This window comes from Arachis duranensis, chromosome 3 (genome assembly GCF_000817695.3).
Source record: "Arachis duranensis cultivar V14167 chromosome 3, aradu.V14167.gnm2.J7QH, whole genome shotgun sequence".
Taxonomy (NCBI): domain Eukaryota; kingdom Viridiplantae; phylum Streptophyta; class Magnoliopsida; order Fabales; family Fabaceae; genus Arachis; species Arachis duranensis.
This window is the reverse complement of record NC_029774.3, coordinates 1,473,764-1,501,295: the sequence shown is the minus strand read 5'-3', so window position 1 is coordinate 1,501,295 and position 27,532 is coordinate 1,473,764. Positions and strand designations below refer to the sequence as shown.

The following is a 27,532-nucleotide window of genomic DNA, read 5'->3' as shown; positions in this document are numbered from 1 at the left end:
TTCTTCCAATTCTTAAGGAGACAAGAATAGGTAAAAGATGTTCGGGAATCCAATTGGTACAAGATGACAAAGGAGATGCAAGACCAAATACCATTTACCAAACACAATTCATGACAATCACCAACAGAAACCACAATCTCAGAAGTCAGAACTCACTAACACACAATTGAATACGGCAAAATATTTAATATCACAAGCAAACAACAGAATCAATTTTCAGTTTACCATCCATATGGAACATTAAACAAAGCCATTTGATACAGCACCTCAGAGTATATAAAGGAAAGAGACATGTTCAAATCAACAAAATTATTGTGACAAGCAACAAGTTTCGGTATGCAAACTCATCCCAAATGAAAGAGGATGAAACAACGATACCACAACCATCCCATTACATCCATGAAAGGCAAAAGAAGCAAAATAGAACATTCAGAATGGCAATGACAATCCAAGGTCTCATGGAACATTTTCAACATGAAATAAACAAAACCAACAAACAACCATCGCCCCTAAAGCTCATTTTCAATATGAAATCAATTCAGCCATGTCCTCAATCACATAGAGAAATCACATACTAACATATAAAAATGGGAATCAAACCTTCCACACAAGAACACCATGAGAGCAAAATGCACGATGCATCCAAAAATCAAACAGCATACAATCTATGGCTTCTAATTACGATCCGCTGCCGCAATAGTGATTCCAGACGTGTATTCCAGTGGCAATTAACTAAAATTTCGTCGGAATTTAATTCAAGACTAATTAATAACAACTAAACAATATTGATCAAAACTATATGGAGATAACTTTATCATCATGCTGTAAACAAAAAAAAAAAAAACAAGTAATTGAACTAGCTGATGAGAGTTCACTGGCAATAATGATAATCTAAATTATCCAAAACACAAAACAAAGTCGAAATACTTCCTTATATCAAAAATTAAAACGCACAATAGTCTCAAACATTAAAATTTGGAATTCAAAAAAGAGAAACCTCTCTCTCTTCTCAGAAGCTATTCTTTTCAATCCTGAGGCACTTCGACATCACCATCAGTAATCTCCTCCTGCAAATCCTTAGGGTCCTTACCGTCCACCGTGCACCCGACGGAGACGCAAGTTCCCAAGATCTCCTTCACAGTGCCGCTGAGCTCCTTGGCCATCGACCTCGGCCTCATAACCCTAGCAATCTCGATGACGTCATCAAGCGAGATGTTCCCGTTATGCTTGATGTTCTTCGTCTTCTTCCGGTCACGCTCCGGCTCCTTGAGTGCCTTGATGACTAGCGCGGCGGCGGACGGCACGACGGACACCTTCGCCTGACGGTTCTGAACCGTTAGCTTCACGGTCACTCGGAGACCCTTCCAATCCTTGGCGGTTTCTTTAGCGATGTCTTCTCCGATCTTCTTTGGAGAGAGACCGAGGGGACCGATCTTAGGGGCGAGGGAACTGGCGGCGCCGACTTCTCCCCCGGTGACGCGGACGTAGACGTCGACGACTTGAGATGGATCGAACTTTGGCGGCATTCTGAATCTGCTTTGGTGGCGTTGAAGGAGAAAATGGAGATTAGGGTTTTCTCCAACAGAGGAAGAAGGTGAAATGAGGCTCAAGAGTGGAAAGGAGCTACACGAAAGTGTATCAATATATATGTGTGGGTGATAAACTAGGGTTTTTGCTCCCTTAATACTCTCAATTTCACTGGACTATTTTTTGGGCTTTTTCTATAAACGTTGATTAGAACTCAATTTTACTAGGCGTTTTTTGTGTATCATGGGCTTTGTTGGTTAGAATTCATAAAACAATAAATATATAATAATGGCATAGCCCTGACAAAAATTGTGACAAAAAACAAGCCCTTACAAAATACAAAATGGTGTACCTCTGTTTCAATAACAATAATAATTATATATTATTTATTAGCTAGTCTATATTAAAAATTAGTTATTTATATAAAATAAATTAAATATACAAGTCTTTTTGACTTACAAGTTTTACAAGTTACTACACTTACGGGCATTTTAATGCGTTATTCAACCACTTTTTGTTTTCAAAGTGCGCTATTCACCATATATTATGAACGACTCTTCTTCTTCTTCCTCCATGAAAAAGAAGTTCTTGCCAAATTTGTTCGATTTCCTTTGTGCGTTCTCTCTTCGCATTTTCATTCGTTGTTTTACCTGCGTTTATCACTGGTATTCTTGCTTTGTTTTTTTTCGATTTTCATGGTTTCTGAAATCAAGTTTTGAAATCGTTTTGATGATAATGAAACTTCATAAATACACCCAAACTATTACAGAAATACACCCAAACGATTACAGAAATACACCCAAAAGGATTTAAGAAATATACCCAAAATTCGTTGAAGTACACCTTATGCATAATTCAGAACTCTTTCTCTTTCTCCTTCTCATCTTCTGCTGCTTCTTCTTTTTCAAAAACGATTTCAGAGCTTGATGTCAAAAAACAATGGAAATCGAGAATAACGAAGAAAGAAAACAGAGGGAAAAAATACGTAAATGAAGAAGAAGAAAGAGAAGGCAAAAAACAAAAGAAAAGAAGAAGAAGAGGAGGAAGAAGAACGTGTAGCAAGAAGAAGAAAAATAAGAAGGTGCAGTGAAAAACGTGCAGTAACGATTCGAAACGCGTTAATATAAATGACTTGTAAAGACTTATATAAAAAAAACGCTTGTATGTGGAGAATTTCTCTATATAATTATATAAAGCTTAACATTTTGTACAATTACTATTTTACGCTGTTAAGATTTTTAATTTTCATTCGGGAGTTAAACTCCAAAATAGTTAATGAGATTAGTGCTATATATTAAAATTGTCTCTAAAATTTTAATTACATCAATTATATTTTTGATATGGGTAAAAATATACTATGTTCACAAATTAATTTAGTGTGCGACATTTTATTTTAGACACTTAATATAAAGTCACTGACTAATTTAATTCATCTACAATAATAACATAATAAATGATATATAAACAATATGGGTCAATATTGTAACAAGTAGTACAAATTAATATGTAGTTAAATAATATTATAACACATATGACCCAACTTTTTAGGTAAGTTCTTTCATTATATTATTATAAATGATTAAACCATGAAATAACACATTATTAATGAAACATAGATCAAGAACTAATGTAATATACTTTTATTAATTTTAAAAATATGATTAATACAATTAAAATTTTAGGACAATTTTCATGTTCGATGTCAATCTTCTACACTATTTCTTTTAAAAAATTAGAAGTAAAATTTGAATTTATAACCTCTAAATGAGTACAAAAAATTATCATTTGAATTATATCTTGTTGGCCATTGTTTCACTTAACTACCCCAATTGGCTTCATACTGAAAATAATAAATAAATAAATAAAATAAAAAGGAAAAATGGCTTAACCGGGTTCCTCCGTTGGCAAACCCAGTCCGTCGATTATCGCCGGATCTCTGCAGTCAACTACCTACCAGTCTCAGTCACTCACTCTGACCCTGCGACTGGCAGGTGCACCCCTACGACCAACCGTTTCTCATCCACACCAAAATTAACTCCTCCCATTCACACCCCTTTCTCTCTCTCAGAAATTATCTTCTCTATGGACTACTCAATCTCTTCCGCCTCCGACCACGACGCCCATACTCCGCCGCATCAGGATTCTTCCAATCCTGAAACCTCCGCAAACGGCGGAACCATTACTGTTCAGCTGTTCGTGGAGGAAGGTGAGGTTGAACCGGGAGAGGTCCGAGTCACTATCGAACCCGGTTCAGACGCTGCTGCTGCGTCTTCCTCGGGGAGGAGGACCGGTTTGGAGGTCGAACCGGAAGCTCCATCGAGCCCTAGCAGCAGCGGTTACGTCGGCGAGAGAGGAAGCAGCAGCAGCAGCAGCGACACCAGCGGTTCGCCAATTATACCGATCGCGCGCGAAATTGAAGAGGAGATGAGTAGGGAAGTTGATGATATCACACTCCATGGATTCTCCGACGCCCAAACGACGTGGATTCCTGGAAAACGACATGTCGATGAGGTATACGCTCTGTTTGGTAGTGTTCTTTTTTATATATCAAATAACGTTATTGAGTTTAACTTCCAAACCCACCATATTAATGCTTTGAACTGTGGCTAGTGCTTTAACTATGTTGATGGTTTACAAGGGGGAAAAATGCACTCTCTCTATGAGGATGCCTATGAAAATCATACTGTGTTTGATTAATGAATGAAGTGCAGGATGATGCTTCCATTTCTTGGAGAAAAAGGAAGAAGCATTTCTTTGTTCTCAGTCATTCTGGCAAGCCAATATACTCTAGGTTGGTGTCCTGCTAGATTCTTATGCTTTGAAAACGTAAATGAGATGTTGTTTTGATTCTTGTTTTGACAACGTGTTGTTGTTATTGCACTTTTTTTAAGGTATGGAGATGAGTATAAGCTTGCAGGATTTTCAGCGACTTTGCAGGCAATCATTTCCTTTGTGGAGAGCAGGTGTGATTATTATGGATGTTCGTTGCGTGGTTGACTAAATAATTACAGCAATACTCAATTACCATATTTGAATGTGTATTTGAAATTTTGAATGTGATTATTTTGATGGCATTTGTTTTTTCTGTTTTTTAGGGGTGATTCTGTGAAATGGGTGAGGGCTGGAAANAATATTATGTTCCATTTGATCGTTAATTACACGAAACGTCGAAACCCGCCACTTATTCAAATCCTTATAGTTAGTGTGTTAAGAAAAACTATGTTTTGATCATTTCCTATTTATACAGGCGGTGCTTTTTTATTTTTGCACTCTTTCTCAAACTTCTTACACTAATAATACTATTGTTTTGCAATGCTTTCTGTTTTTCTTTTTCTTTTTTGTTTTGGGGGGGCTCATTTGGATTCTAACAATTTTCATAGTACTGGAAAATAATCTATTATCGCTTGCGGGACCAACTCATTGCTTTAATGTTGTGAAATAAAAAGATTAACACTTTGGTATAGGTTGTTTTTCTTGTGAAAGGGCCAATTTATTTGGTCAGCATCAGCTGTACAGAAGAACCTTATGAGTCATTAAGGGGGCAGTTGGAGCTAATTTATGGTCAGGTATGATTCAGTTGCATTTCTACTCTAATAATTTCCGAGTGCCTACTTTTGTACAACAACAACAACTAAGCCTTGTCCAATCGAATGAGGTCAACAACATGGATCACATAATGCCATATGGTCCCTGTAAATCATTATGTGTCTACTTCTATGATCCACAAAATTACCATTGTACATTTTTAGTCATTGAAATGGAAACCTTATTTTGTAACCGTTATATGATCTATCCCTATTGTTCACCCATATGCAGATACTTGTTATACTAACAAAATCAGTAAACAGATGTTTCGCGAAGAACCCAAAGTTTGATATGACACCCTTGCTCGGTGGAACAGACATTGTCTTTTCCTCTCTAATCCATTCCTTCAGTTGGTTGGTTTATCTGCTCTAAGCATGTACAGTTTACCAGTATTCTATTTTTGTATTCTAGTAGTAAATTAGTAAATAACTACATGTTGTTTGTCTGATCATATCAGGAATCCTGCTACATTTCTTCATGCCTATACTTGTCTTCCTCTAGCATATGCAACAAGGCAAGCTGCAGGTGCTATCTTGCAAGACATTGCCGATTCAGGTGTTTTGTTTGCAATTCTGATGTGCCGGCACAAGGTTTGACCCTACACTCAATTTCTCCATTTGTATACTGACTTAAGATAACACAGCAAAAGTTGAGGACAGGTAATCAGTCTTGTTGGTGCTCAGAAAGCTTCCCTTCATCCAGATGATATGCTGCTGCTAGCCAACTTTGTTATGTCATCAGAATCCTTTAGGCAAGTAGAAGGCAGATTTTATCTTTCAGATAGTCTGTTTTGGTAGTACACTTTTTGCTTCATTCATTAAGAGAATTTGCCTATAGTTTCCACAACAATACGGTTTTAAATAGTGTTCAATATACAACGATTGGCTGTTTAGGTAGCATGAAAATCTGATGGTATTTTACAGCTTCATACTCAGTTGTCTCTGAGTGTATACATTTAATCTTGCTCTATCATTGATCCATTGCCATTGAACCTTCAAACAGCAAATGAACTTAAATCCTTCAAGTGTTAGACGTTGTCTCTTAGCTTCATCTTGCTGGTTGCTCTTATTTTATTTAGTGGGCTATAATTATGCAGGACATCAGAGTCATTTTCTCCAGTTTGCCTTCCAAGATATAATCCTTCAGCATTTTTGTATGCTTATATCCATTATTTTGATGTGAGTCAGATTTGAATACATAGATCATTAACACACTCACTTTATTTCATCCCCACAAATGACTGACCTTTGTATATATATATACCTGTGGCAGGCTGACACATACTTGGTGCTGCTAACCACTAGTTCAGATGCATTTTATCATCTTAAAGATTGCAGGTAAATGATTGTTCATAATCCAATGATTCCAACCTTCACAAGAAAATTTTATGAATTTATAATATCTAGCAACTACTATTCTTGCATGGTTCTGAGACTTGCCTGCCCATTTATAGGGTTCGTGTTGAATTGGTCCTTTTGAAGTCAAATGTTCTTAGTGAAGTTCAGAGATCTTTGCTGGATGGGGGAATGCATGTTGGGGATCTTCCACCCATAGCTCAGTCTGGTTCATCTCAATTGGGCCCGCACAGGCTTCCATCTGATTCTCCTGAAAGATTCCTGGAACCTAATTCCGCCATTGACTGTCCTGCAGGGTTGTGGCATTTTATATACTTCAGTATATATCTGGATCAATATGTCTCTTCAGAGTTTCCACCATCCATTAAAACACCTCAGCAGCAAAAAAGGTGTTAAATGTTTACCAGAAACTTTTTGCATCGATGCATGATAATGGTATTGGACTGCACAAAACTCAATTTCGGAGAGATGAAAACTACGGTAATTAATATTGTGGCTTTCAGCCTGATATGGATGTCTGCAGTCTGCAATGTTCATCATCGTGATCATTTTACAATATTTGATTTTTGTTAAAATGGTTTATTCAATTTTGTTGTTCTATGAGAATCAACTCAACTGGTGAAACCTAAACCTCTCTGTATTTAACCTATTACATTGACATGTTCCATTGAATTACCATGGAGCTAACAGATTTTCTTTATTATTATTTTAATGAGGCAGTTCTTCTCTGTTGGGTGACACAAGATTTTGAGCTGTATGCTGCCTTTGATCCCCTTGCGGACAAGGTACACTTTTTCCCTTTTGTATACAATTTATATGATTAAAGTATTAAACCATTATTTTACATTCTACAAAAGATGTTTTCCTATTTCTCACTACTTATGTGTAGAATCATAATCAACTTAGTGAAATTGGACGAGTTCTATTTCTTTTACTCACAAAACGAGCACATGCAGGCATCGGCAATAAAGACATGCAACCGTGTTGTTCAATGGATAAAAGATGTGGAAAATGAAATTTTTTTGCTAGGAGCGAGCCCCTTTTCATGGTGATTTCCTTGCAAATACTGTAAGCGAGTAGAATAGTTCTTTTTGTAATAAAATTCCTATAGAGAACGAAATACTCAATGTAAGGTTATGATTCACTACCACAAGATTCATGATTCGACTTGTATACATGCCTCGCAATTAAATTGTATAATATAATAGTAAAGTTTGGTTCAACGTTGCTCCTACAACTGGTTTTCCTTTTCCAATGATTATCTTTAAATTGAGATGGCTTGACCACGTTGATAATCAATAAAATAACAAGAGTAAAGTAACAAATCCGAGATTAGTCCCTAAAATAAAATAAATTAATAAAGTCTTCTAATATAATAAATATGGACAAACTAATGAAATTATCTTTAAACTAACTTCTATGATTAGGGTAGGTTTTAATTTGAACTAATATGTTCACATTTGTTATCTTAAAAAATTTGATTTTAAAATCATCCTTACTTTATAAACTAAAATCGTACAAAAATAAAAGTAAAAGCTGCAAAAACACTTTTTTTAATTTTATAATTCTTTTATTATGTATAATTTGATCTAAATTTTTAATATTTAAATAAAAAGATGATTTTAAAATTTAACTTTAAATCTTAAAAAGAGTTTTATATATAAAAAAAATAAAAACAAAAAATTTTCAATTTCTTTAGAAACTCATATATCCAAAATATAAATTCTCAAATTTATTTGTCACTTTATGCAGCCTTAATGCGTTCGCAATTGATTCGACCAAATTGAACCTTTTCTGCTCTTTGGATAGGTCCAATGCCAAACGGATTCTATCTAGACTCCTAGAGTAAAGATCCTAATACACTTAAAACAACAAGTAGCCAAACGCTTTTTCCCTAGATTAGGCAAAGCAGATTTAATTTAACAGGTAATTGAAGTGTATGACAGGAGAACTAAACAATGCCTCAAATTACTAAAGTTTGAGTAACTAGGGGGGAAAAAGATTTAACAAACATAGGAGATATATAATAATGATTGCACAACAAAACTCTTCTAAGCCTTGGCCTCCTCAGCAGCTGACTCAAAAGTCTCCCCGGGAACAAGCTCTGGGACGTCGTCATCATTCTCCTCTTGTGCCGCGGCTGAAGCAGCACCTGCCTCAGGAGCCTGCTTCTGAAACTGTTCCGCTAGCTTCTTTAGGTTTTCCAAGTTATCTGGTCCTGTATATTAATGACAAAAATGTTCAGTATGGAGTATACAACAACAACAACAACAACAAGGCCTTGTCCAACTAGGTGGAGTCGACTACATGAATCAAAAGTGAAAGACACAAACGTGAAAGAAAAATGAAAAATTGAAGACATAATACCTAATTGGTGGATAATGTTGGGGAGAATATCCTGCAACTCTGTAATAGGAGGGATTACATGTCAATATTTGACGCAAATAGCAAGTTAAAAACAAAGTGTAACTTAAAAAGTATAGCAAAGCATATAAACTGTATAAACGATGACTTAGCATACAGAAAAATACATACAACGGAAATGTTAAATTTTTCCAATGTGATACACAACGTATGGTGTTCATGTCTTTGATGCCATTAAAGACTATCTGATAACATGCGCAAGAGCGACATGTTAATAATTGACATGCTCATTCTGGCCCATGTATAAATAATTTGAAAATACTTTATAATTTAATACAAAGCTCATTTTGATTATAAGGTGGAGTGCAAATGGGAAAAAGAGGATGAAAGTTGCTTACTCTTTGTTTGTGGGGCACCACTAACAACCCAAGTATTAGCAGCAATGGATGCTTGAACTGGAAATGGGAAAAAAATCCAACTATTCAGTAAAACTTATAAACCAAAATATTTAGTATATGATATGACACAAACACAAGACTTCTACACAATGTTGGACTAAATGTTACCTTTGGGGTTTAGAAACTGGATAACAACATCATCCTTGAAGATGTTAACTTCCTCGATGGCGGGGATGGCGTTAACGCCTATTCTTTTGAGGGTGCTCTGAAGCCTTTTGTCGTCTGTGGTGGTTGTCTTGTGGACAGCCTTCTTCTTTCTAAAACATAAAACGGAAATGCCAAAACATCAAAAGGTGAATCCAACTCAACAAATGCATTGTATGATTCACACGAAGCTAAAAACTAAATGGATAAACATACACAAAAGGACGAGAAATCAATCAAAATCTCAAAATATGCATTGTATTTGTGACTCTAAGAAAGGGCATATATGTACACACTGTGAAAACACTAGAAACAATGGATAAAATGGATGAATGGATTGAATTCCCATAATAGACACTAGAGAGTGAACACATGAGTGCATTTTTCAAGAACAAAGCAAGTTTAAAATGAAAAGATAAAATTTTGATAACAATATTAAGGTTAAAAATAAATAATTGGATAATATGCGAAGTGAATACAGCATTACACCTCCTCATTGTGCCCTTTCCACCGGTTCTAACTGAACCGGCCATCTTCATCAATTTTTCCCGATTCATCTGATTTATTAATAATCACAAAACACAACAAACAAATCAGTAGATAAATCTATCTATCTATCACATAAACAAGCATAAGTTTTGCAGCACATAACAGAAATTCACTGAAACTAAAGGGATAAAATCAGAGCAAGTTACGAAACCCTAACACGGAGACAAATCAAACAGTGTTATTATTGTTATTATTATGGTGGATTAAGGGTAAAGATGGTACCTTAACGACGCAGAGAGGGAAACCCACTCTTCACTCAGGGAAATGGAAGACCTAAACGATGACGAGAAGTAAAGAGGGGTTACCCGCTGCTCTTAGCTGTTGATTTTGCTCCCAATGTGGCTAGGGTTAAGGAAGGGTTTTCCCACATTGTAGTTTTCTATATTGAAACTGGGCCTATAATATGGGCCTGATCCAAATAAAACATAAATAGCTTTTGTGGGCCATAATCTGAAATAAAAAAACGAAGAAAGGCCCAAGCCCAAAGTACAGAAACCCTAGCACCGTTACTTCAATTTCATTATCTTCTCCTTCGGGTTCTTTTTCACTTTGGTTTTTAGGTCTTCTTCTTCTTCTTCCATTTTCTTCTGCTAAGTGCTAAGTGGTGTGAGTAGGGTACTCTTCTCTTTGCTTCGTAAAGGTACCGTGTTCCGTTGCTCCAACTCTTATTTCACTTTATCCATTGTTTTCTGATATTCCTTTGTGTATTAGGTCAGTTGATTTTGTCGGTTCATTAACGCGGCTTAATCTGTTTCTTTTCTTTTTGAAAGTACTTGTTAATATATTTAGTGAATATGATTAGGGAATTAGGGATTTCAATCGGTGATTGTTATGTTTTGAGTTGAGAAAGCTGCAATTTTTGTGTAACATCATTTTGTGGTTCCTTGTGACGATTTCATGAGCTGAGTGCATCAGCGTAGACTCATAGCTATTATAGTTTTTGCTCTGTTTTCCGGCTTTCATGTATTGAAGTTGTATTTGTATTTGTTCATGGATATTTGCATTGAGTGATGTTATGTGTTATGCTTCTTTCTTTTTCTTATTTTCATGGTAGGTCCTTGAATTTCGATTCTTATAATTACTTTAATAATATTATTTTTACTGTCATTGGCTTTATTTATAGTTTATGAGAAACATTTATTAATTTGTTTGTTGTATGCTAATTGTCAAATCAGATGAATAGAGAAAGATTGATGAAGATGGCCGGTTCAGTTAGAACCGGGGGAAAGGGCACAATGAGGAGGTTCGTATGTTATATTTGGTTCACATTCCATACTAGCTTATTCATTCATTTCAATCAACTTTGGCTTTGCCATAGATTTTAGTTTTCAAGTTGCATTGTGTGGATCATACAACGCATATTTTTAGTTAGATTCACTTCTCTTATGTTTTTGCATTTCCTTTTTATGTTTTAGAAAGAAGAAGGCCGTCCACAAGACAACCACCACAGACGACAAAAGGCTTCAGAGCACCCTCAAGAGAATAGGCGTCAACGCCATCCCTGCCATCGAGGAAGTTAACATCTTCAAGGATGATGTTGTTATCCAGTTTCTAAACCCCAAAGGTAACATTCATTCCGATATTTTGTTGAAATCTTGTATTTCTGTCATATCATATACTCAAAAATTGTGTTCTAAAGTTTATTGACTGTTGCATTTTTCCCCCCCTTTCCAGTTCAAGCATCCATTGCTGCTAATACTTGGGTTGTTAGTGGTGCTCCACAAACAAAGAGTAAGCAACTCTCATCTTTTTTCCAATTGCACCCTGCCTTATAGTCAAAAAATGAGCTTTGTATTAAATTATGAAGTATTTTCAAATTATTTATACGTGCCATAATGAGCAGGTCAATTATTAACCTGTTGCTCTTGAGCATGTTAAGTTAGTCTTTAATGGCATCAAAGATTTGAACACCATATGTTGCTCATTGTTCTGTGTATCACATTGGAAAAATAACATTTCTGTTATATGTATTTTGTTGTATGATAAGTCATCGTTTATACAGTTTATATGCTCTGCAGCCTCTGCTATACTTTAAATTACTCTTTGTTTTTAACTGATCTATTATTGACATGTAATCCTTCCTTTTAACAGAGTTGCAGGATATACTCCCTAACATTATCCACCAATTAGGTACTATGCACTTCAATTTTATATTTTTCTTTCACATTTCTGTCTTTTTAATTTTTCCCTAGTCCATACTGAACATTTTGGTCACTAATATGCAGGACCAGATAACTTGGAAAACCTAAAGAAGCTAGCGGAACAGTTTCAGAAGCAGGCTCCTGAGGCAGGTGCTGCTTCAGCCGCGGCGCAAGAGGAGAACGATGACGATGTCCCAGAGCTTGTTCCTGGGGAGACTTTTGAGTCAGCTGCTGAGGAGGCCAAGGCTTAGAAGAGTTTTGTTGTGCCATCATTATTACATATCTCCCTTTTGTTTATTAAGAAAATTTTCTTGTTTCTCAAATTTTTAGTATTTTGAGTTTTTGTTTAGTTCTATTGTCAAACAGTTTGAGTTACTGGTACCATAAAAAAGGAGTTTGGGTTACTGTTATATTTAAATCTTCTCTCCCTCATCCTAACGTTAAGAATTGTCACTTGACAACAACCTGATATTTGTTGAATGTATTTGGATTGTTGCTCTAGATAGAATATCATTTTTTATTTTTCTACTTATCTGCATTTTTGGTCTAAAATTCACTAGTGTTTTAATAGAACTCGGTTCCTGTAATTTCCTGTATTGTGCTGTATCTTCTAGATTTTCTGTTCTTGCAGGTGCTGTTTAGTGTTTGCCGATCTATCTTTGTTAACCAATGTTGTTCACGCAAATTTTGATGAATTATATTGCCTGCTGAATGTAGCAGTAATAGTCTATTTTTTTAAGTGTAAATGTTTTTGTTTCCTTGATCGATGAAAAACAAAGGGTCTTTTTAGTTTATACAATTCAAAAGTTTCTAATCAGTTCTTAAATATTCAAGAAACGGGTCTAAGTAATTTTCGTTATTAGTCTAAAGCGTTTTTGATATATTAGTAGGTCATCACTATTTGTCCTATGACCAAGTAGTCATATCAAAATGGGCATTTATTTATTTATTTATTTTTTAAGTCGAAATGGGATGGTTGTGTTAGATTTTGATAATTTACTTAAAATTTTAGTGAATTATATGAATTGAGAAAGTAATTGAAGTTTTCTTTCTTTTTTTGGTTAATGAGAAAGTAATTAAAGTTTATTAAAATAATTAATGTCACTGACTCACTGGCGTGTGTGTAGTTTACTGACCTAATTGGGCCATTCCTAAACGAACAGAACCATTAATTAGCCCAAATTGAACCAACTCTTTTCACAGCAAATACATTCAAGCTGGCCTATCTTCCTGAAAAATTCCTTAAAATTTGGCCTATATATCCTAAATTCCAAAAATAAAAATTTACAGTACTTTGTGATGAATTAAAATTGAAATTGAGACTTGTTTTTAAATTGATTATTTTCGTAAGAAAACAAATACGTTTTTATATATAATATAAAGTCTACATCTTGGTTTTTTTTTTTTTCTGACAGAGTCGACTAAAAGCTATATAGAAAAACTGTAAGTGGAAAAGAATAATCTAGTTATTTTACAACATGTTTCTAAATCAAAATCTAAATGATCAAATGCATGTAACATTCCAATAATGTATGCACGAACGTCAATGGTCAGAGAAGTTGGCAATGGAATCTGAACTGAAGTTTGGACTGCAAATTCATGATGTGGCCAAATTTGAAGACATGAAAATAGTACTATTTGATATGAAAGGAACATAAACAAGACAAAAGGGTATACAGATTTTTACTAACTGTTTGTTCACTTGGTCAAAAGAGGGATGTTTCCCACTTAATACACCATATTATTTTCAGGGCAAAATACCAAAACAAAATATTTGTATTCTAAAATTATGAAAATACAACTTTTATTGTTTGGATACAAAAATGTAACTTTTCACAAAAATTATATAAACCGTTGATTGGGGTTTTGGTAGGAATTCTACGAATTACGTTTAAAGATAATTTGTGAAAAAACTGTGGTAGGAGTTCTACGATTTCTGTGTGAAGAATTTTGTAAAAAAACCGTCGTAAGAATTTATAACTTTTTTATTATTTTTACTTTACTACTTTACCATTTACGTTAGTTCAACTCATTATTAAATAATTCTTACTTGTTTTAATTAATCAAATCTCAATTCTTCATTTATTAAAATTTTTTATCAATAATTTAAATTTAAATCTAAAATTTAAGATTTTTTATTTTTTATTATTTCTTTTTTTTTATTTTTAATATCAAATTAATTTTCAAAAACTGCTATACTCTTTATATTTTTGAAATAATGACTAACTTGTTTTTATTTTTAAATTTTTGGCAATAACTATTCATATGAAAAATTGGAAATCAAATGACAATAACTTGTAATAGCATGTGATGCTTAATGTAATGGCATATGTACCAAAATATGATGATCCATTTAATGCATTGTTCAATTTAGGTGGGAAAGGAAGGAGAGGAATAAATAGAAAACCCCCCACTTTTTTTTTTCTTCTTCTCCTAAAATAAATAATTTATTAAGAAATAAAAAGAAGGAAAATGGGTCTTTCATCATTTACGTTGCCATCTTCATTGTGGATTCGGTGGTTCCAAATTGTCAAAGTCACTATTCACCAATTTTGGAGATTATAAAAAAAGTTATGTTCCCCACTTAAGTCCTCCACTATAGTGAGTGCTTTTAATATAAAAACACAAAATCATAGTCTTCTTATGACTTGGTTGGGCGACATAACATAACTATCTTATCACCCCTTATCTCTATATACCTGTCATTTACATAAAAGAGGACATTATATTAGTGTCTTAGTGTGTGGAGGCCACCACACATTCATACTTGAACAAAATCAACACATCATAGTCAATTCGGATTTCCTCAATTAATTAATTACTCCCTTCAATTCTACATACCCACTAATAATAACGAGAAGAAAATGACAAATAGGTACATAATATTTTCATTCTCAAATATTTAAGTTTTTTAGGATTTAAAAATATATTTTAATTTTTTATTTTTTTTAATTTGGATATATTAATTTTTTATTTTTACTCGAGTGGATCAGATTCAACGAAAAAATCAAACGTGATTCTTATTTAGTTGATACGGATGCACACATGAAAGAGTTTTTAAAATTAGATAAATTAAATTCAATGATCGATATGTTCAGATTTTAAAGAAATCAAAGACTTAAATGTATTTTTAAATCCTCAGAAATTTAAATGTTTACAGACCAAAAAATTAAAGATCAATTTATCTTTTTTTCTAATAATAAAGTAAAAACTATATACAATTAAGTTAATGTGAAATTAATAATTAAGAATTATTAAATAATTTGACAAATTTAATTAAATTGTCATCTAATAATTCTCGGCTATCAAATTCACATAAAATTAATTATATCTAAATTTTTAACTAATAATAAATTTTACATGCATCAAAGATTATACAAAGACTCAAGCAGCTAATTATATATAAAGATTCTCAAGAATATTATATAAACACTTAAAATTAGCTTTCTAATGTGTATATTATATTTACTAAAGTGTATTTTTAGTGTACCCTATTAATAATTATAAAGGTAAAATATATTTTTTGTTCCTGAAGTTTGATAAAAATTTTAAAAATATTCCTAAATTTTATTTTTGTTTCAAAAGTTTTTTATTTGCATCAAATATACTCCTACCTAATTTTTTAAAAAATTTAAGACTAATTCAACAATAGTTTTATAAGAACAACTCTCAACACAAGCAAATCAAACATAATTTTCATGCATTATTGTTAGATTGATCTTAAATTTTTTGAAAATTTAGGCGTCCAAATTATATTTGATACAAACTAAAATTTTTTAAGACAAAATTAAAACAATATAAAACTTAAAAATATTTTTAAAATTTTTATCGAATTTCAAAAATAAAAAACATACTTTACCCTAATTATAATTATCTTCAGCTTGTTGAGTGGCTCATAGACTATTTAGGCCATTAAGAAAAGGGTAAAGTCCCTGCCTTACTGTTTTACAATCATGAGACCACCCTCTTTGGGAGCCACGGCCTATTTTAATATTTTACTTAAGAATGCTTATTTATGCTCTAACTTTTTCAATCACTTTTTGCAATTTCTTATTTAATGTTGACATAATTAAGTGCAAAATAAAAAATAAAAAATATTGAAAAACAACTTATAATTAACCAAATTTTAACAACTATAATTAATATTTATTTTTTATTAAAAATAGTTTGTTTAATGTCTTAATGATCAACATTAATTACAAATTAGAAAAATAAGGGTTATCAAATACAGCTCCACATTCATGTCATCAGCGACAAATAATACCCAACTTTACACCCCTCTTTAGGTGTCATTATAGTACTTATGTCGTTGTCATATTATCAAAGATACCTTCATTAACAGATACATCCAATACAAAAAAGACACAGACACATCCAAAAAAAACTCCTCCAAAAAAAATACGGTTGTCAGAAGACACAACAACAGAGGAAGAAGAACCTGTACGACGCGTCTTAGAGGCGATGCTGCTTGTGGCTGTGCTAGCATGTTGGTGCGCAGCGCAGCGACGGGCCACTTGGGATGGTTTGCGGGATGGATAACATTGTCTTCAATGGAGAGGAGTCGCAGTCGATGGTTCGTCGTCTTCCTTGCATGGTGACTCGGGTTGTCGTCGTCAGTGTCTTGTAGCGGATGGATGCTCGGGTCGAATCTGCCTGTGTGGTTGTGCGGAGGTTGACAGCCCCTGGAGCTCTCTTCAGTGATGGTTTTGGTTGTCGTCTCCAGTGTCTTGTCCCGGAAGACGCTCATCGGCACCGGTAGGAGGGACGGTGGCACAACTATCTAGGATTATGGACACTGTGAGTGAGATAGGAAAGGAGAGGGAGAGGGGAGTGTAGCATAACTGCTTAAATTAGGGTTAAGTTGGGATATTTTTTTATGTTAGTGAATTTTGAGTCCAGTCCAATAAAAATTAGCAGAAATTGGTAGATTCTATGTTAGTTACCTAGTGAAATTGAAAAATAAATTAAAAAGATCCACTTACAATATTCAAACCATTTTTTTTAATCAAAATTCAAGTATGTGATTAAATTCATGATTTGTAACTATTTTATTGTTATGATTTTTTTTTTGTGATAGTTATGATCTTGTTTTACTTCTAGCAAAACTCAAAAATTAAAATACAAAAGAGCACAATTTTTTTAAAAATGTTTTGACTTTCTAACATTTTTTTAAAAAGGTTAAATTCACAAACATTTGTACAAATTTTTGTTATTCGCTTTTTTATATCATATTTCATCACTTGAAAACTTTTTAATATATCATCCTAAAAAATAATTAAGAGGTCGTAACTTAAAATATTATTGTTTTGTTGTTAAAGGGTTTGTTTGAGGTATAGTTTATCATAAAGAAGAAGATGTCTTATTTTTTTGGATAAGTTATACGTCAGATTTTAGAGAACACTAGATAGGGTGGATATCTACAAACTAAAAAATATTTCGACGCTCAAGTCAATAATAATTTAAAGAAGAGAATGAGAGTTAATTGAGTGTTAGGTTTTCAGTTATATAGAGTGGATAGTGACTAAGTATTTTAAATATATTCGATTAGCGAATTATAAATTATGGTTCGTGATATTATTAGTATTTGTTTTGACTATTTCATTGAGTTGGTGATAACTTATGATAAAGTCATTATGTCGTTATGTTGAGTGCTATCATGTTTTTGAGTTACGAACGAATTATAATTTTTTTGAATCGAGATATAGGTTTATTGATTAAGTTATAAATAATGGAATAAAATTTGTTCTCTGAATAATAAGTAATAATTATCGAATAATATAAAATAAATCAAATTGTAAAGGCCGAATTATAAATATAACAAATCGAGTTATGTGTTAATTACTTATGAGTTATGAAAATTTTAAATTTTTTACATAATCTCCAAATTATAGTTTGCAGCGGTTCATTTATAATGATCAGATCAATTATTATACCATGATTACTGCTTCTAGGAAAGTTAACATGAAATTAAATAAATTAAAGAGGAAACATATTAGTTAGAGTTTCCAATTAAGTACTAGTCAGGATTTTGCTGCATCACACTCTTGAAGGTTCAACAAAAAACAATTCAATTCAATTACGCGTTTCAATAATTGCTTCTTACTATCAAACAATCCACTTCAGTTCAGCACCAAAAATTAAACCAAAAGAAAATGAAAGATATCAGAAACTAATCTCTCTCTTTTTTTTTTTTGTATTGAAAAAAATGTTTCTTAAATAAGGCTACTTTAAGTATAATTAACAACTAGCACTCACAGATTATTGTAATGCTATTAATGTAAAGCAGAACAAAAACATTAGAAAAATCTAGGAAGAGATCACATCCATGCAGCCAAACACAAAGTAAAGTTGACCCAGCAACAAAGCAATAAATACGCTTCAATATAATAATAATACAATCAAATAATCAATATATATATAATCTCCACTATTATAGCTTTGTAAGTTTGTATTAATAACATTATAAACTAAAGCTTTTTTTTTCCATCCCTGATATGTTTTAAAATAATTATCAAATTCATCTAAAAGTAATAGTTTGACATCAATAAGATATAAGTGTAAAAACAAAATAGTATTTCTAAATGGTAATATTAGAGAAATAAAAAAAATTGTTATTTAATATAATAAATAAATATTAAATAAAATAAATTTTGACTGTTTTTTATTAATAATTTTTTGTTATTAAATATTTTTTATTTCTAAAATAGTAAAAATGTGTAATTAAAATTTTAAGAATAGTATTAAAATTACTAATAAATATGATCTTAATATAAAAAATAAACGGATATTTTGAAATTTAGAAATAATATATAGATTGAATTAAATGGTTTGAAAAGGTTCAAAAATGGAAATGATGTTATTTGATTCCAACTTCATAGTCTTAACAATGTTGTTGGGTTCCCAAAATTTGTTTTCTCAAAAGTATAAATCAAGAATTTTTTTTACCGTAATTTTCAAATTGCTTTTGATTTTTTTTTTTTACATATTTTTTTTATTTTTTTCTACTTAACTCACTGATCCGTCATCAAACACTTGCATTAATAAATGTCACATGACTTTGTTGGACTAAATTAGATAAAATATTGCAATTTTAAAGCAATAAAAAGGAGATAATATTAACAAAATTTATCCTATAATAAATGACTTGCAAGACAGACCAATTAAATAGTTATATATTATTTGGACAAATAAAACTATACTGTGGATACAAAATCCTTTCTGTGTGCGAAACTTTTTCTTGTTTGACCATACTAATTCTTTTTAATGATGAAAAATAGTAAGTTAAAATATTAGTGTGGGTTGTATACAAATACTTATTGAAATAACATTTCTTAAATGCTATTTTATTTAACTATTTTTATTTATTTTAAAATGGCAAATACAACAGAATTTTTAAATTTTTTTTTAAGTCAATACTAATTAATTCTTTCACCAACAATATTAATCTCTAACCTCCTTTTTTTTTAAAAATAAAACAATAATTTTTTAATTAAAAATCAACATTTAAAAAAAATTAAAATCAATTATTATATATTTAAATATATAAAAATAAAAAATAATTGAAAATAATTTTGTTTAATATTTATTAAATTTAATTCTTCTTCCATTGTATGTCCTTTCTCTCTCCTTTTTCTGTGTACTCTGAACCAAAAACACAACCTCACCTTCTTCCACCTCCACATCCACAATCCCCAACACCCACTACTTCCCCTCACTCATTTCGCCGTCCGGACCACTAAAGCCGGCGGCTTTACACTCGCCGGAGTCCCACCGAAGAAACCGGATCGGATCCGGGCGTGTATGTGCGCCATTTTCCGCCACCACTTGAAAAAGCTGCATTTTTGTTTGTGTGTTGTGAAAGAAGAAGAAAGAGGAGTGAAGAGAAGAAGACAATGTACAAGAACCAGCTTCAGGAGCTGGCACAGCGAAGCTGCTTCAACCTCCCTTCGTACACGTGCATAAGGGAGGGTCCGGATCACGCGCCGCGCTTCAAAGCCACCGTTAACTTCAACGGCGAAGTCTTCGAGAGCCCACACTACTGCTCAACTCTCCGCCAGGCCGAGCACTCCGCCGCCGAGGTCGCTCTCAACTCCCTCTCCCACCGTGGACCCTCTCACTCCCTCGCCGCCAGGATCCTCGTGAGTTCTCTCTCTCTCTCAATATTGGAACTTGCTAACTTGCGCTGCGGTGTTGGATGAGATGAACCTGGTTGCGGAAGCTTCTGCTATCCTGCGCCGGTTTTTCTTTTTATTTTCATATTTATTTCCGGTTTTTATGGCTTTTTTCATCATTTGCTTCCGTGTTTTTCTGTCGGCGCCGGAGTAGTAGTGTTTTTTTTTTTGCTTCGTATTTTTTGTTTGTGTGTGAAATGACCGAAATGCCCCTTTTGCTTGCTGTCTCCATGGTTGAAAGTTAGAAATTGCTGATGTAACAAGCCACTAAGTGCTGTGTTGAAGTGGAACGCACACGTTTTTTTTCTTTTTCTCTTTGTACATAGGAATGAAGTGTAGGGTTTAGGGTGTGTGTTGGTGATGCTGACACACACAATGTAGTGGTGGTGGCCCATGTTAATTCTGCATCTCTGGTTTTGTTTTGATGGATTGAGTGATTAACTGGACTCTCATACTGTGCTATATGAATGTGTGATTTCAATTTGTTATATTGAAAAGGTTTGAATTTGAAGATCAAAGATGAGAGTTTGAAAGGTAGCATAAGAAACTAAGAATTGTTCCATGTAAATGAATAAGGGTGGAAACTCATGTGTAGTCGACTTCACGTGAAGTTAACAACTGAGAGCCGTTAGATGATTTAACTGATTTGATTAAATTTTCATCTAAGAGTTCTCAGCTATCAACTTTCCGTGAAGTCGACTGTAGCTGAGTTTTCACTATGAATAAGTTGCCTTTTGTAAATTTGAAGTGCACATGCTTTTCACATTGTAGGAGCAGTGATTTCTTTTGTTATGCATATGCTTATCACATTTAAATGTGTAGGATGAAACTGGAGTATACAAGAATCTCTTACAGGAGATCGCGCAAAGGGTAGGTGCTCCATTGCCACAGTACACAACATACAGGTCAGGACTCGGACATCTACCTGTTTTCACCGGGACAGTTGAGTTGGCTGATATCACATTTACCGGCGAACCTGCCAAGAACAAGAAGCAAGCGGAGAAAAATGCAGCAATGGCAGCCTGGTCCTCTCTAAAACAATGTAAGTGCCTCACAGGCTTTCGTCTCAGTTTCCTTTCAACAAATCCAAATTGACAGGTCGATTTCGTCTTGGTGTATGAATATTGTTATCAATCTTTATTTATTTTGATCCTAACTTCCCTAGTGACTTAAGTTTAATAGAGATTATTACATGCTAGGTGGTTTTCTTTTGATTCTCTAAACAACTTGAAAACTTGTTTCATTTCCAATTTGAATGACTATTACAAGAATGTTGCTTCTCAACAGTGGCAAAAGAAACTGCAAGCTCTTCAACCGAACCGGAGAATAACGACGAGCTAGAACAGATCACGATTGCTCGGGCCTTATTAAACTATCGTCAAAAAGAGAAGATGGCTATGTCACACCCAGATGCTTCAATTCCATTTCCAAAGAAGTTTCAAATTCAAAGTCCCAGGCCAACTAGTCCTCAATCACGACCTGCCGCGGCATCTAAGATACTTCCCTTGATTTTCCCGAGGACATCCTCTCGAAGCAGGCCTTCCTTTGCAACACCGAACGAAAGCTCTCGAAGCAGGCCTGCAGTAGTGACAACAGCTTCCGGTGAGAGTTCCATGATCTCACCACCATCTTCTATGTTAGAAAGCCGAGTGAACCGTCGACCAAGGTTCCCTGCAGCTGGAGCAGCACCTTATGTTCCCATTGGACAGATGAGATTACCTTGCCGAGGCGTTGCCCCTCCGGTGACCATAAGGACCGCAGTACCTGTATTCTCTGCACCACCCCTTCCACCACCCGGTGCACTCTCTCATCCACCAATGCGGGCTCCTCCTTTGCGAGCCGCCCCTCCGGTCACTATTCAGCAAGCTGTTCCTGTATTTTCTGCTAAAGACAAACCTGTTACTGATCCACCAGTTCAAAAAGATGAACCACTCATTGCTCTGCCAGTCCAAAAAGACGAACCGATCATTGCTCCGAAAGACGATTCGCCGAACATCACAACCACAAGCATTACTCCAGTTAGCCAAGAAACCAAACAAGAGGCGAAAGCCGAGGAGACAGATGCTGCCGTTCCACCGGAATCCGAGACATTGCCGAGCTTGGAGCAGCTGAAGATTTGAAGCTAATTGGAAAAAGGTCTTAGAGAGAGTCAATGGGAGATTTGATCTGGTTCTCATATGGCAATGCAATGAGTAGTGTAATATCATCATCATGATTCATGATCCCCTTCCTTTTGACCTTTGTTGACCCCATTTTGTTCTGTTAAAATTTGAGAAATTGGTGCATGTTAGTAGCCAGCATCAGCAGTCAAATATCTGTGAAATTTAAGCGCAGGTTAGCATATAATTTGCTCCCTTTTTATTTTTACTTTTTAGAAATATTCTTATGTCGAAATAGTATCGTTATGCCTTAAAATAGTGTCAGTTAGCTTCATTTTTTGCTCTTTTCTTAGCTCTAGAATTTTTATTTGTTATTTTTTTTTTCTTTACAATGAATTGGAGCTCTTAGATTAAAATGAAAAGATGATTCTAAAGCCTCGGTTGAAAATTGTTTTTTAATGAAAAGCAAACATTTCTTTTTAACAATAGAAAAAAAAAATTCATCATGCTCGTAATTGGCACTTTCTTAAAAAAATTAACTAAAATTTTCATTTCTTATGTCGACTAATCTGTTGCGGATTTGAACTTTATTTGAAGGGTTTGTTCCTGATCAATAGGTTGTTGCATGTACAAAGTGAGATTCGAACTATCCGCATTTGTTTATGCGGACGAGGAAATTGATTACTCGACCAATCCAAATTGATTTGTTGGATTAAAATTTTTATTGGATCGTTAGAAGCCTTGCTCCATGTGTTTAGGGCTTTAGGCCCATCTATGTAAGTTTGTGGATAACAAAAATATATTCAAGGCCCTTTTATTTGAATTCGTTTGATTTTTTTGTTGCCATTATGTCTTATGAACTCATGGAAATAGATAAAATATTATTGTGAAGTGTGAAGGTATGAACTGTATTTTTGTTAGCATTATGATTTAGTATGTTATACACATGAATATAATTTATAGACACTTTTGATTAAAATACATGTTAATCCACTCTTAAAATTGATTATTTTTTTCACAAGATGTTATATTATTCAATTTCTATGGTCATTTATCTAAACCGAAAGAATTGAAACAAACATAATGCACTCTATATAGAATAGGTCAAATGTGAAAAATCACCTTTTACTACTAGTCAAGTCATTTTCATTCCTACCATCATTCACAAAATAAATAGTATTTAACTGTGCATACACCTCCACTTGAAATTACTTTTCAATGTGCTCAAAACTTTTCTTTTCTTTTGTTTTCTTTTTCACATTGTAAATTGTGCAAATCTTAGATTGGTGGCAAGAGAATAGGGGGTTAAGTGGTTAACCCTAAAGCTTGTGTAATCAAAACCCTAATGACTAATCACCCTAATGACTAATCTGGCAGCACTGTTGAATGGAACTGCACAAGTCATAGTGGGTGGTAGTCGCTCTTTGTTTAATGCTTGTTTAATTCATTTCAATTATATTTATGTTTGTACAAACCAACTTCGACCATTAAAAATGGGCTAAATTTATCGGATCAGTCCGTTTATTCATTTAAATAGGTGGATTTTGTCTTTGAAATTAAGTCCGTTTAAATTTCGAGTTGAACGGACTGAGTCCGATTAACCCAAAAAAATCGACAGGTTAAACGGGTGGTACCATTGTTAAGTATCTAAGAAAAGTGGGAAACCACACCTTAAAAGCTAGCTGTTAAGAGGGAAGAACCACTCTCCTTATATACAACATCAAGCATCCCATACTACTCAATGTGGGACTTTGAGCACCCCATAATACCCAAGTCCCTAACAATGTTTATTTTTTTATATTTTTTCAAAAAAAGCAGCACTTTTAACTGATATTTTTTTCGATCTGACTCAAAAATCTTATCCATCAACTAAAAAAATATTATTTTTAAAGGTTTTTTTACCGAAAAGTGGTATTTTTTGTCAAAATATTTTTTAAAAAATAAAATTAAATGATAAACGGGCTGGTCCGTTTAACCCATCAGGCTGACCATAAATAGTTCGGGCTAAAAAATTCTGGCCCGCGAATAAAACAGACCTAAATGCGCCAGCCCATTTAACCCACAAATTTAATAGCCGGGCCTAAATGGACCGGACTAGCCCGTTTGGCAGCCCTATTCTTGCGGTCATAAGTTTACTCGTCTACTTAATTAAGTGTTTAATCAAGTGTTAGAAAATCGAGTGCTTAATCAAGTGTTAAAAAGTCGAATTTTATTTTGTATATGTAATAATTTATTAGCCAACTTACTCTAAAAACACAAAAAAAAATGTTTATACATATATAGTTTTTTTAACAATACTTAAAATCAGTTTCTAAAAATTTTTATCGAATAATTTAATTTTCAATAAATTTTAATTATTTATTCAATCATTATCGTTCAAATCAATATCACATCAAATTTTAATAAAAAAATTAAACAAGTTAAATTCTATTATTATTTAATAAAAATATAACAATTATTTTTTTAAGAATATTGATTCTTTTATACAGATGAATAATTTATATAAAAATAAGTATTTAGAATAAATTTAATAATTAAAATTTGTTAAAAACTAAATTTTTTGGCGGTTGATTTGGAATTTTTTATTTTTCAAACATTCTGCTCATATATTATATATATATATCTTCTGTACCTATATACAATGTATGGCATTGGTGATGGATGATAATTATTATGAGTCAGTAGTCCTGAGTTTTCCATAAATATAACTATCAGAAACTGCAACAATATGCCACAATTGAATGCTGAGTTAACCAAAACCGTATAACTTGTTATTCTTATTCATTTATTATTATTGATTCAGAACAGTTTTATTTATTATTTTATCTGTCTGTACTACTGTGTTACACTATACACCACCTATCTTATATTTTTCTTTTCACCATTATAGTACTAATTACCCAGTCAAATTGTCTAAGCTTATATTAACCAAATTAGAATTTATAATAATAATTCATCTCCTTAATTATATTTGGACACTCTACTAAGTGGGCCATATTAGAATCTAAGCAAACCAATGAAATTGGTTGAATAAGGGACATATATAATTAACCAACCTCATTCACAAGTTACATTTACTTATTTTTCTTTTTCCTCCTTTTTATTATTGGTTACTATAAAATACTAAGTTAGCCATCATGATTGACATGAAAATTTTAACTTGTTTTCTATAAAAAGTTTCAAAGAAGTTAAAGTTTACTAATTATTAATTAACATAAGTGGCTTGTACGAAGCTGTTATCCCACTTTACATATTTAACAAGTTTATAGAAAATGATGGGAAGAAGCCATTGCTACCATGTACCAAGAGATGATATCATTTTGCATTGCTTATGGAATGAACCAACATTTATGTTTTGTTCTATCATTTTTTTTCAAAAAAAAAATGTTGATTTTAATATGATGTTCGTGCAGTACTAATATGTGATTTATCCGCTTATTATGTTTCGTGTGTGATAGAGAGATGTGTATCATTAAAATGGTGTGAGAAGAGAAGTATTTTATGCTATTCTAGGTTATATAAATTGGTGTTTCCAATTTTTTTGTATTGTTTTGTTTTTTAAACAAACGATCACAAATTGGGCGGTCTAATTTGTGTTTTTGAAAATTAAAAATTTTTTTAATATTAAAATCAGATCGTTCTATTTTTATTTTTAAAAATAAAATAAATTCAAAAGTACAAATCGAATTCTCTAATTTGTAGTTTATTTTTTTCTTCAAACAAATCAGACCGTCTGATTTGAATAACATCAATTAAAAAAAACACCATATTAAAGAAAGACACCTAATCTTCCAATAACAACGTATTACACATATATTTAATCAATATAAAAAAATTAGCTTAATTTCTCAAAGGGTAAAGTACTAAAGTAGTATTTTGATCTTCAAAAACTTTTAAATAGATTCAATGTTATTTTACTATTAAATTTGATTCGATTAATTAATGAAAAAATTTTACATTAGTGATAATGGGTCAATTTTGCTTATATAGTAAAATCGAACATCGTTATATTGGTTCTTAAATATGCTAATTGTTTATCTTAAATTTAACTGTAAAATAACATTGAATTCATTTAAAATTTTTTCGAATTAAAATAAGACATTTAAAACATTAAAAATTAAATTAGGATTTAACTCAAATATTTGGATTCAAAATAATACTTTACCTTTTTTTAAATAATGATTACAAAAGTTAAATATTTTTCATGATAAAATAATATATAATTAAAGCAAAAGGTAAGATATTTAAAAACTTAATTATAACAAATTTAGTAAAGGGTGTTAAGAAAATTAAAGGGTGTTCATTTAGTAATAAAATTTCTGAATGACAACTTCCACCATGACAGGTATGAGGACAAAGTATAGACAAAACTGTCCATGTATCCCTCCAATTTAAATCATGCCATTTTATTTGGACCTTTATTGTACATAATATAATGTTATTCCATATATTAATTTCCCAATAATAATAATAAATACAAACACATAAAAATAGGCATTTTATATTATAAAAAAATTATTTGCATTTATAAAATTTTTAAAATATTATGATACATTATTTTACAAAATATTTTTTACTAATACTAAAAATTGTAGTTAATATATGAAAATTAAATTAAATCCATATACGGCAATAAAGAAAACGGTGGTGGGGAAATTAAAGACAAGAAGTTTTCAGATAGTATTAAAAAAAATGCAGAAAGAGATAAGAGGAAAAAACAAAGGCATACACTGCCATCTTATGGTGCTGCAGTCTTGAGGTTTAAATTTCTTACCAAAGCATGCATAGTGAAAATTTGTGATGAGTACTGGGGTCCCTTTTCACTTCTTTATCATAGGAGAAAATGATTAGATTCTTAATTAGATCAAGTAGTTAATACAATATCAATTAGTTTAATGGAGGTAGCCATAAAAAATGGAGTATTTTATTATTGATTATTAATTAATATAAGAGTTTAATTTTGTAAAAAATTGTACACAATTATTTAGAAAAATTCATGTGTTTAGATAGTATTTTAGATAATAAATTTAAAAATTAGTCATTTTTATTAATTAATAATACACATATAATAAATATTTATGTAAAATTCTTTCATATTATTATTATATAAAAATTAAATTATTCCTATAAAAATAAAGA

At 32.4% G+C, this 27,532-nt stretch overlaps 5 protein-coding genes across 6 annotated transcripts; 3 read left to right on the top strand and 2 right to left on the bottom strand.

Annotated features, from left to right (window-relative positions):
* Positions 1 to 875: 875 nt before the first annotated feature.
* Positions 876 to 1,641, bottom strand: LOC107476958 (60S ribosomal protein L12). The gene has a single exon (XM_016096907.3). The coding sequence runs from the start codon at positions 1,524 to 1,526 to the stop codon at positions 1,026 to 1,028; it is 501 nt and encodes a 166-aa protein (XP_015952393.1). The 5' UTR covers positions 1,527 to 1,641; the 3' UTR covers positions 876 to 1,025.
* A 1,726-nt stretch (positions 1,642 to 3,367) lies between these two features.
* LOC107477101 (vacuolar fusion protein MON1 homolog) lies at positions 3,368 to 7,690 on the top strand. The gene is given in 14 exon segments (XM_052259215.1): positions 3,368 to 4,038; positions 4,239 to 4,318; positions 4,419 to 4,490; positions 4,623 to 4,725; positions 4,992 to 5,093; positions 5,344 to 5,465; positions 5,570 to 5,702; positions 5,772 to 5,863; positions 6,209 to 6,290; positions 6,385 to 6,449; positions 6,566 to 6,855; positions 6,858 to 6,947; positions 7,188 to 7,252; positions 7,424 to 7,690. Coding segments are annotated over 14 exon segments (1,821 nt in total). The 5' UTR covers positions 3,368 to 3,609; the 3' UTR covers positions 7,520 to 7,690.
* A 655-nt stretch (positions 7,691 to 8,345) lies between these two features.
* On the bottom strand, positions 8,346 to 10,339 carry LOC107476959 (basic transcription factor 3). The gene is made up of 6 exons (XM_016096909.3): positions 10,205 to 10,339; positions 9,923 to 9,990; positions 9,398 to 9,546; positions 9,230 to 9,286; positions 8,835 to 8,873; positions 8,346 to 8,685 (listed from the first exon to the last, which is right to left on the bottom strand). Exons 2-6 carry the CDS (start codon positions 9,988 to 9,990, stop codon positions 8,519 to 8,521), a joined length of 480 nt encoding a protein of 159 aa, XP_015952395.1. The 5' UTR covers positions 10,205 to 10,339; the 3' UTR covers positions 8,346 to 8,518.
* Positions 10,340 to 10,479: 140 nt separating this feature from the next.
* LOC107476960 (basic transcription factor 3) lies at positions 10,480 to 12,533 on the top strand. Its single transcript, XM_016096910.3, has 6 exons — positions 10,480 to 10,622; positions 11,158 to 11,225; positions 11,398 to 11,546; positions 11,657 to 11,713; positions 12,074 to 12,112; positions 12,208 to 12,533. The coding sequence occupies exons 2-6, from the start codon at positions 11,158 to 11,160 to the stop codon at positions 12,372 to 12,374; spliced, it is 480 nt and encodes a 159-aa protein (XP_015952396.1). The 5' UTR covers positions 10,480 to 10,622; the 3' UTR covers positions 12,375 to 12,533.
* Positions 12,534 to 19,724: 7,191 nt separating this feature from the next.
* LOC107476961 (double-stranded RNA-binding protein 2) lies at positions 19,725 to 23,196 on the top strand. 2 transcript variants are annotated; one of them, XR_008006781.1, is made up of 4 exons: positions 19,725 to 20,261; positions 21,117 to 21,336; positions 21,582 to 22,628; positions 23,011 to 23,196. XR_008006781.1 is itself a non-coding variant. In XM_016096911.3 (3 exons), exons 1-3 carry the CDS (start codon positions 20,016 to 20,018, stop codon positions 22,412 to 22,414), a joined length of 1,299 nt encoding a protein of 432 aa, XP_015952397.1. In that variant the 5' UTR covers positions 19,725 to 20,015; the 3' UTR covers positions 22,415 to 22,727. The 2 variants fall into 2 exon arrangements, 1 of the variants encoding a protein (XP_015952397.1); XM_016096911.3 differs by lacking the exon at positions 23,011 to 23,196 and having other exon boundaries at positions 21,582 to 22,727.
* The last annotated feature ends 4,336 nt before the right edge of the window (positions 23,197 to 27,532 follow it).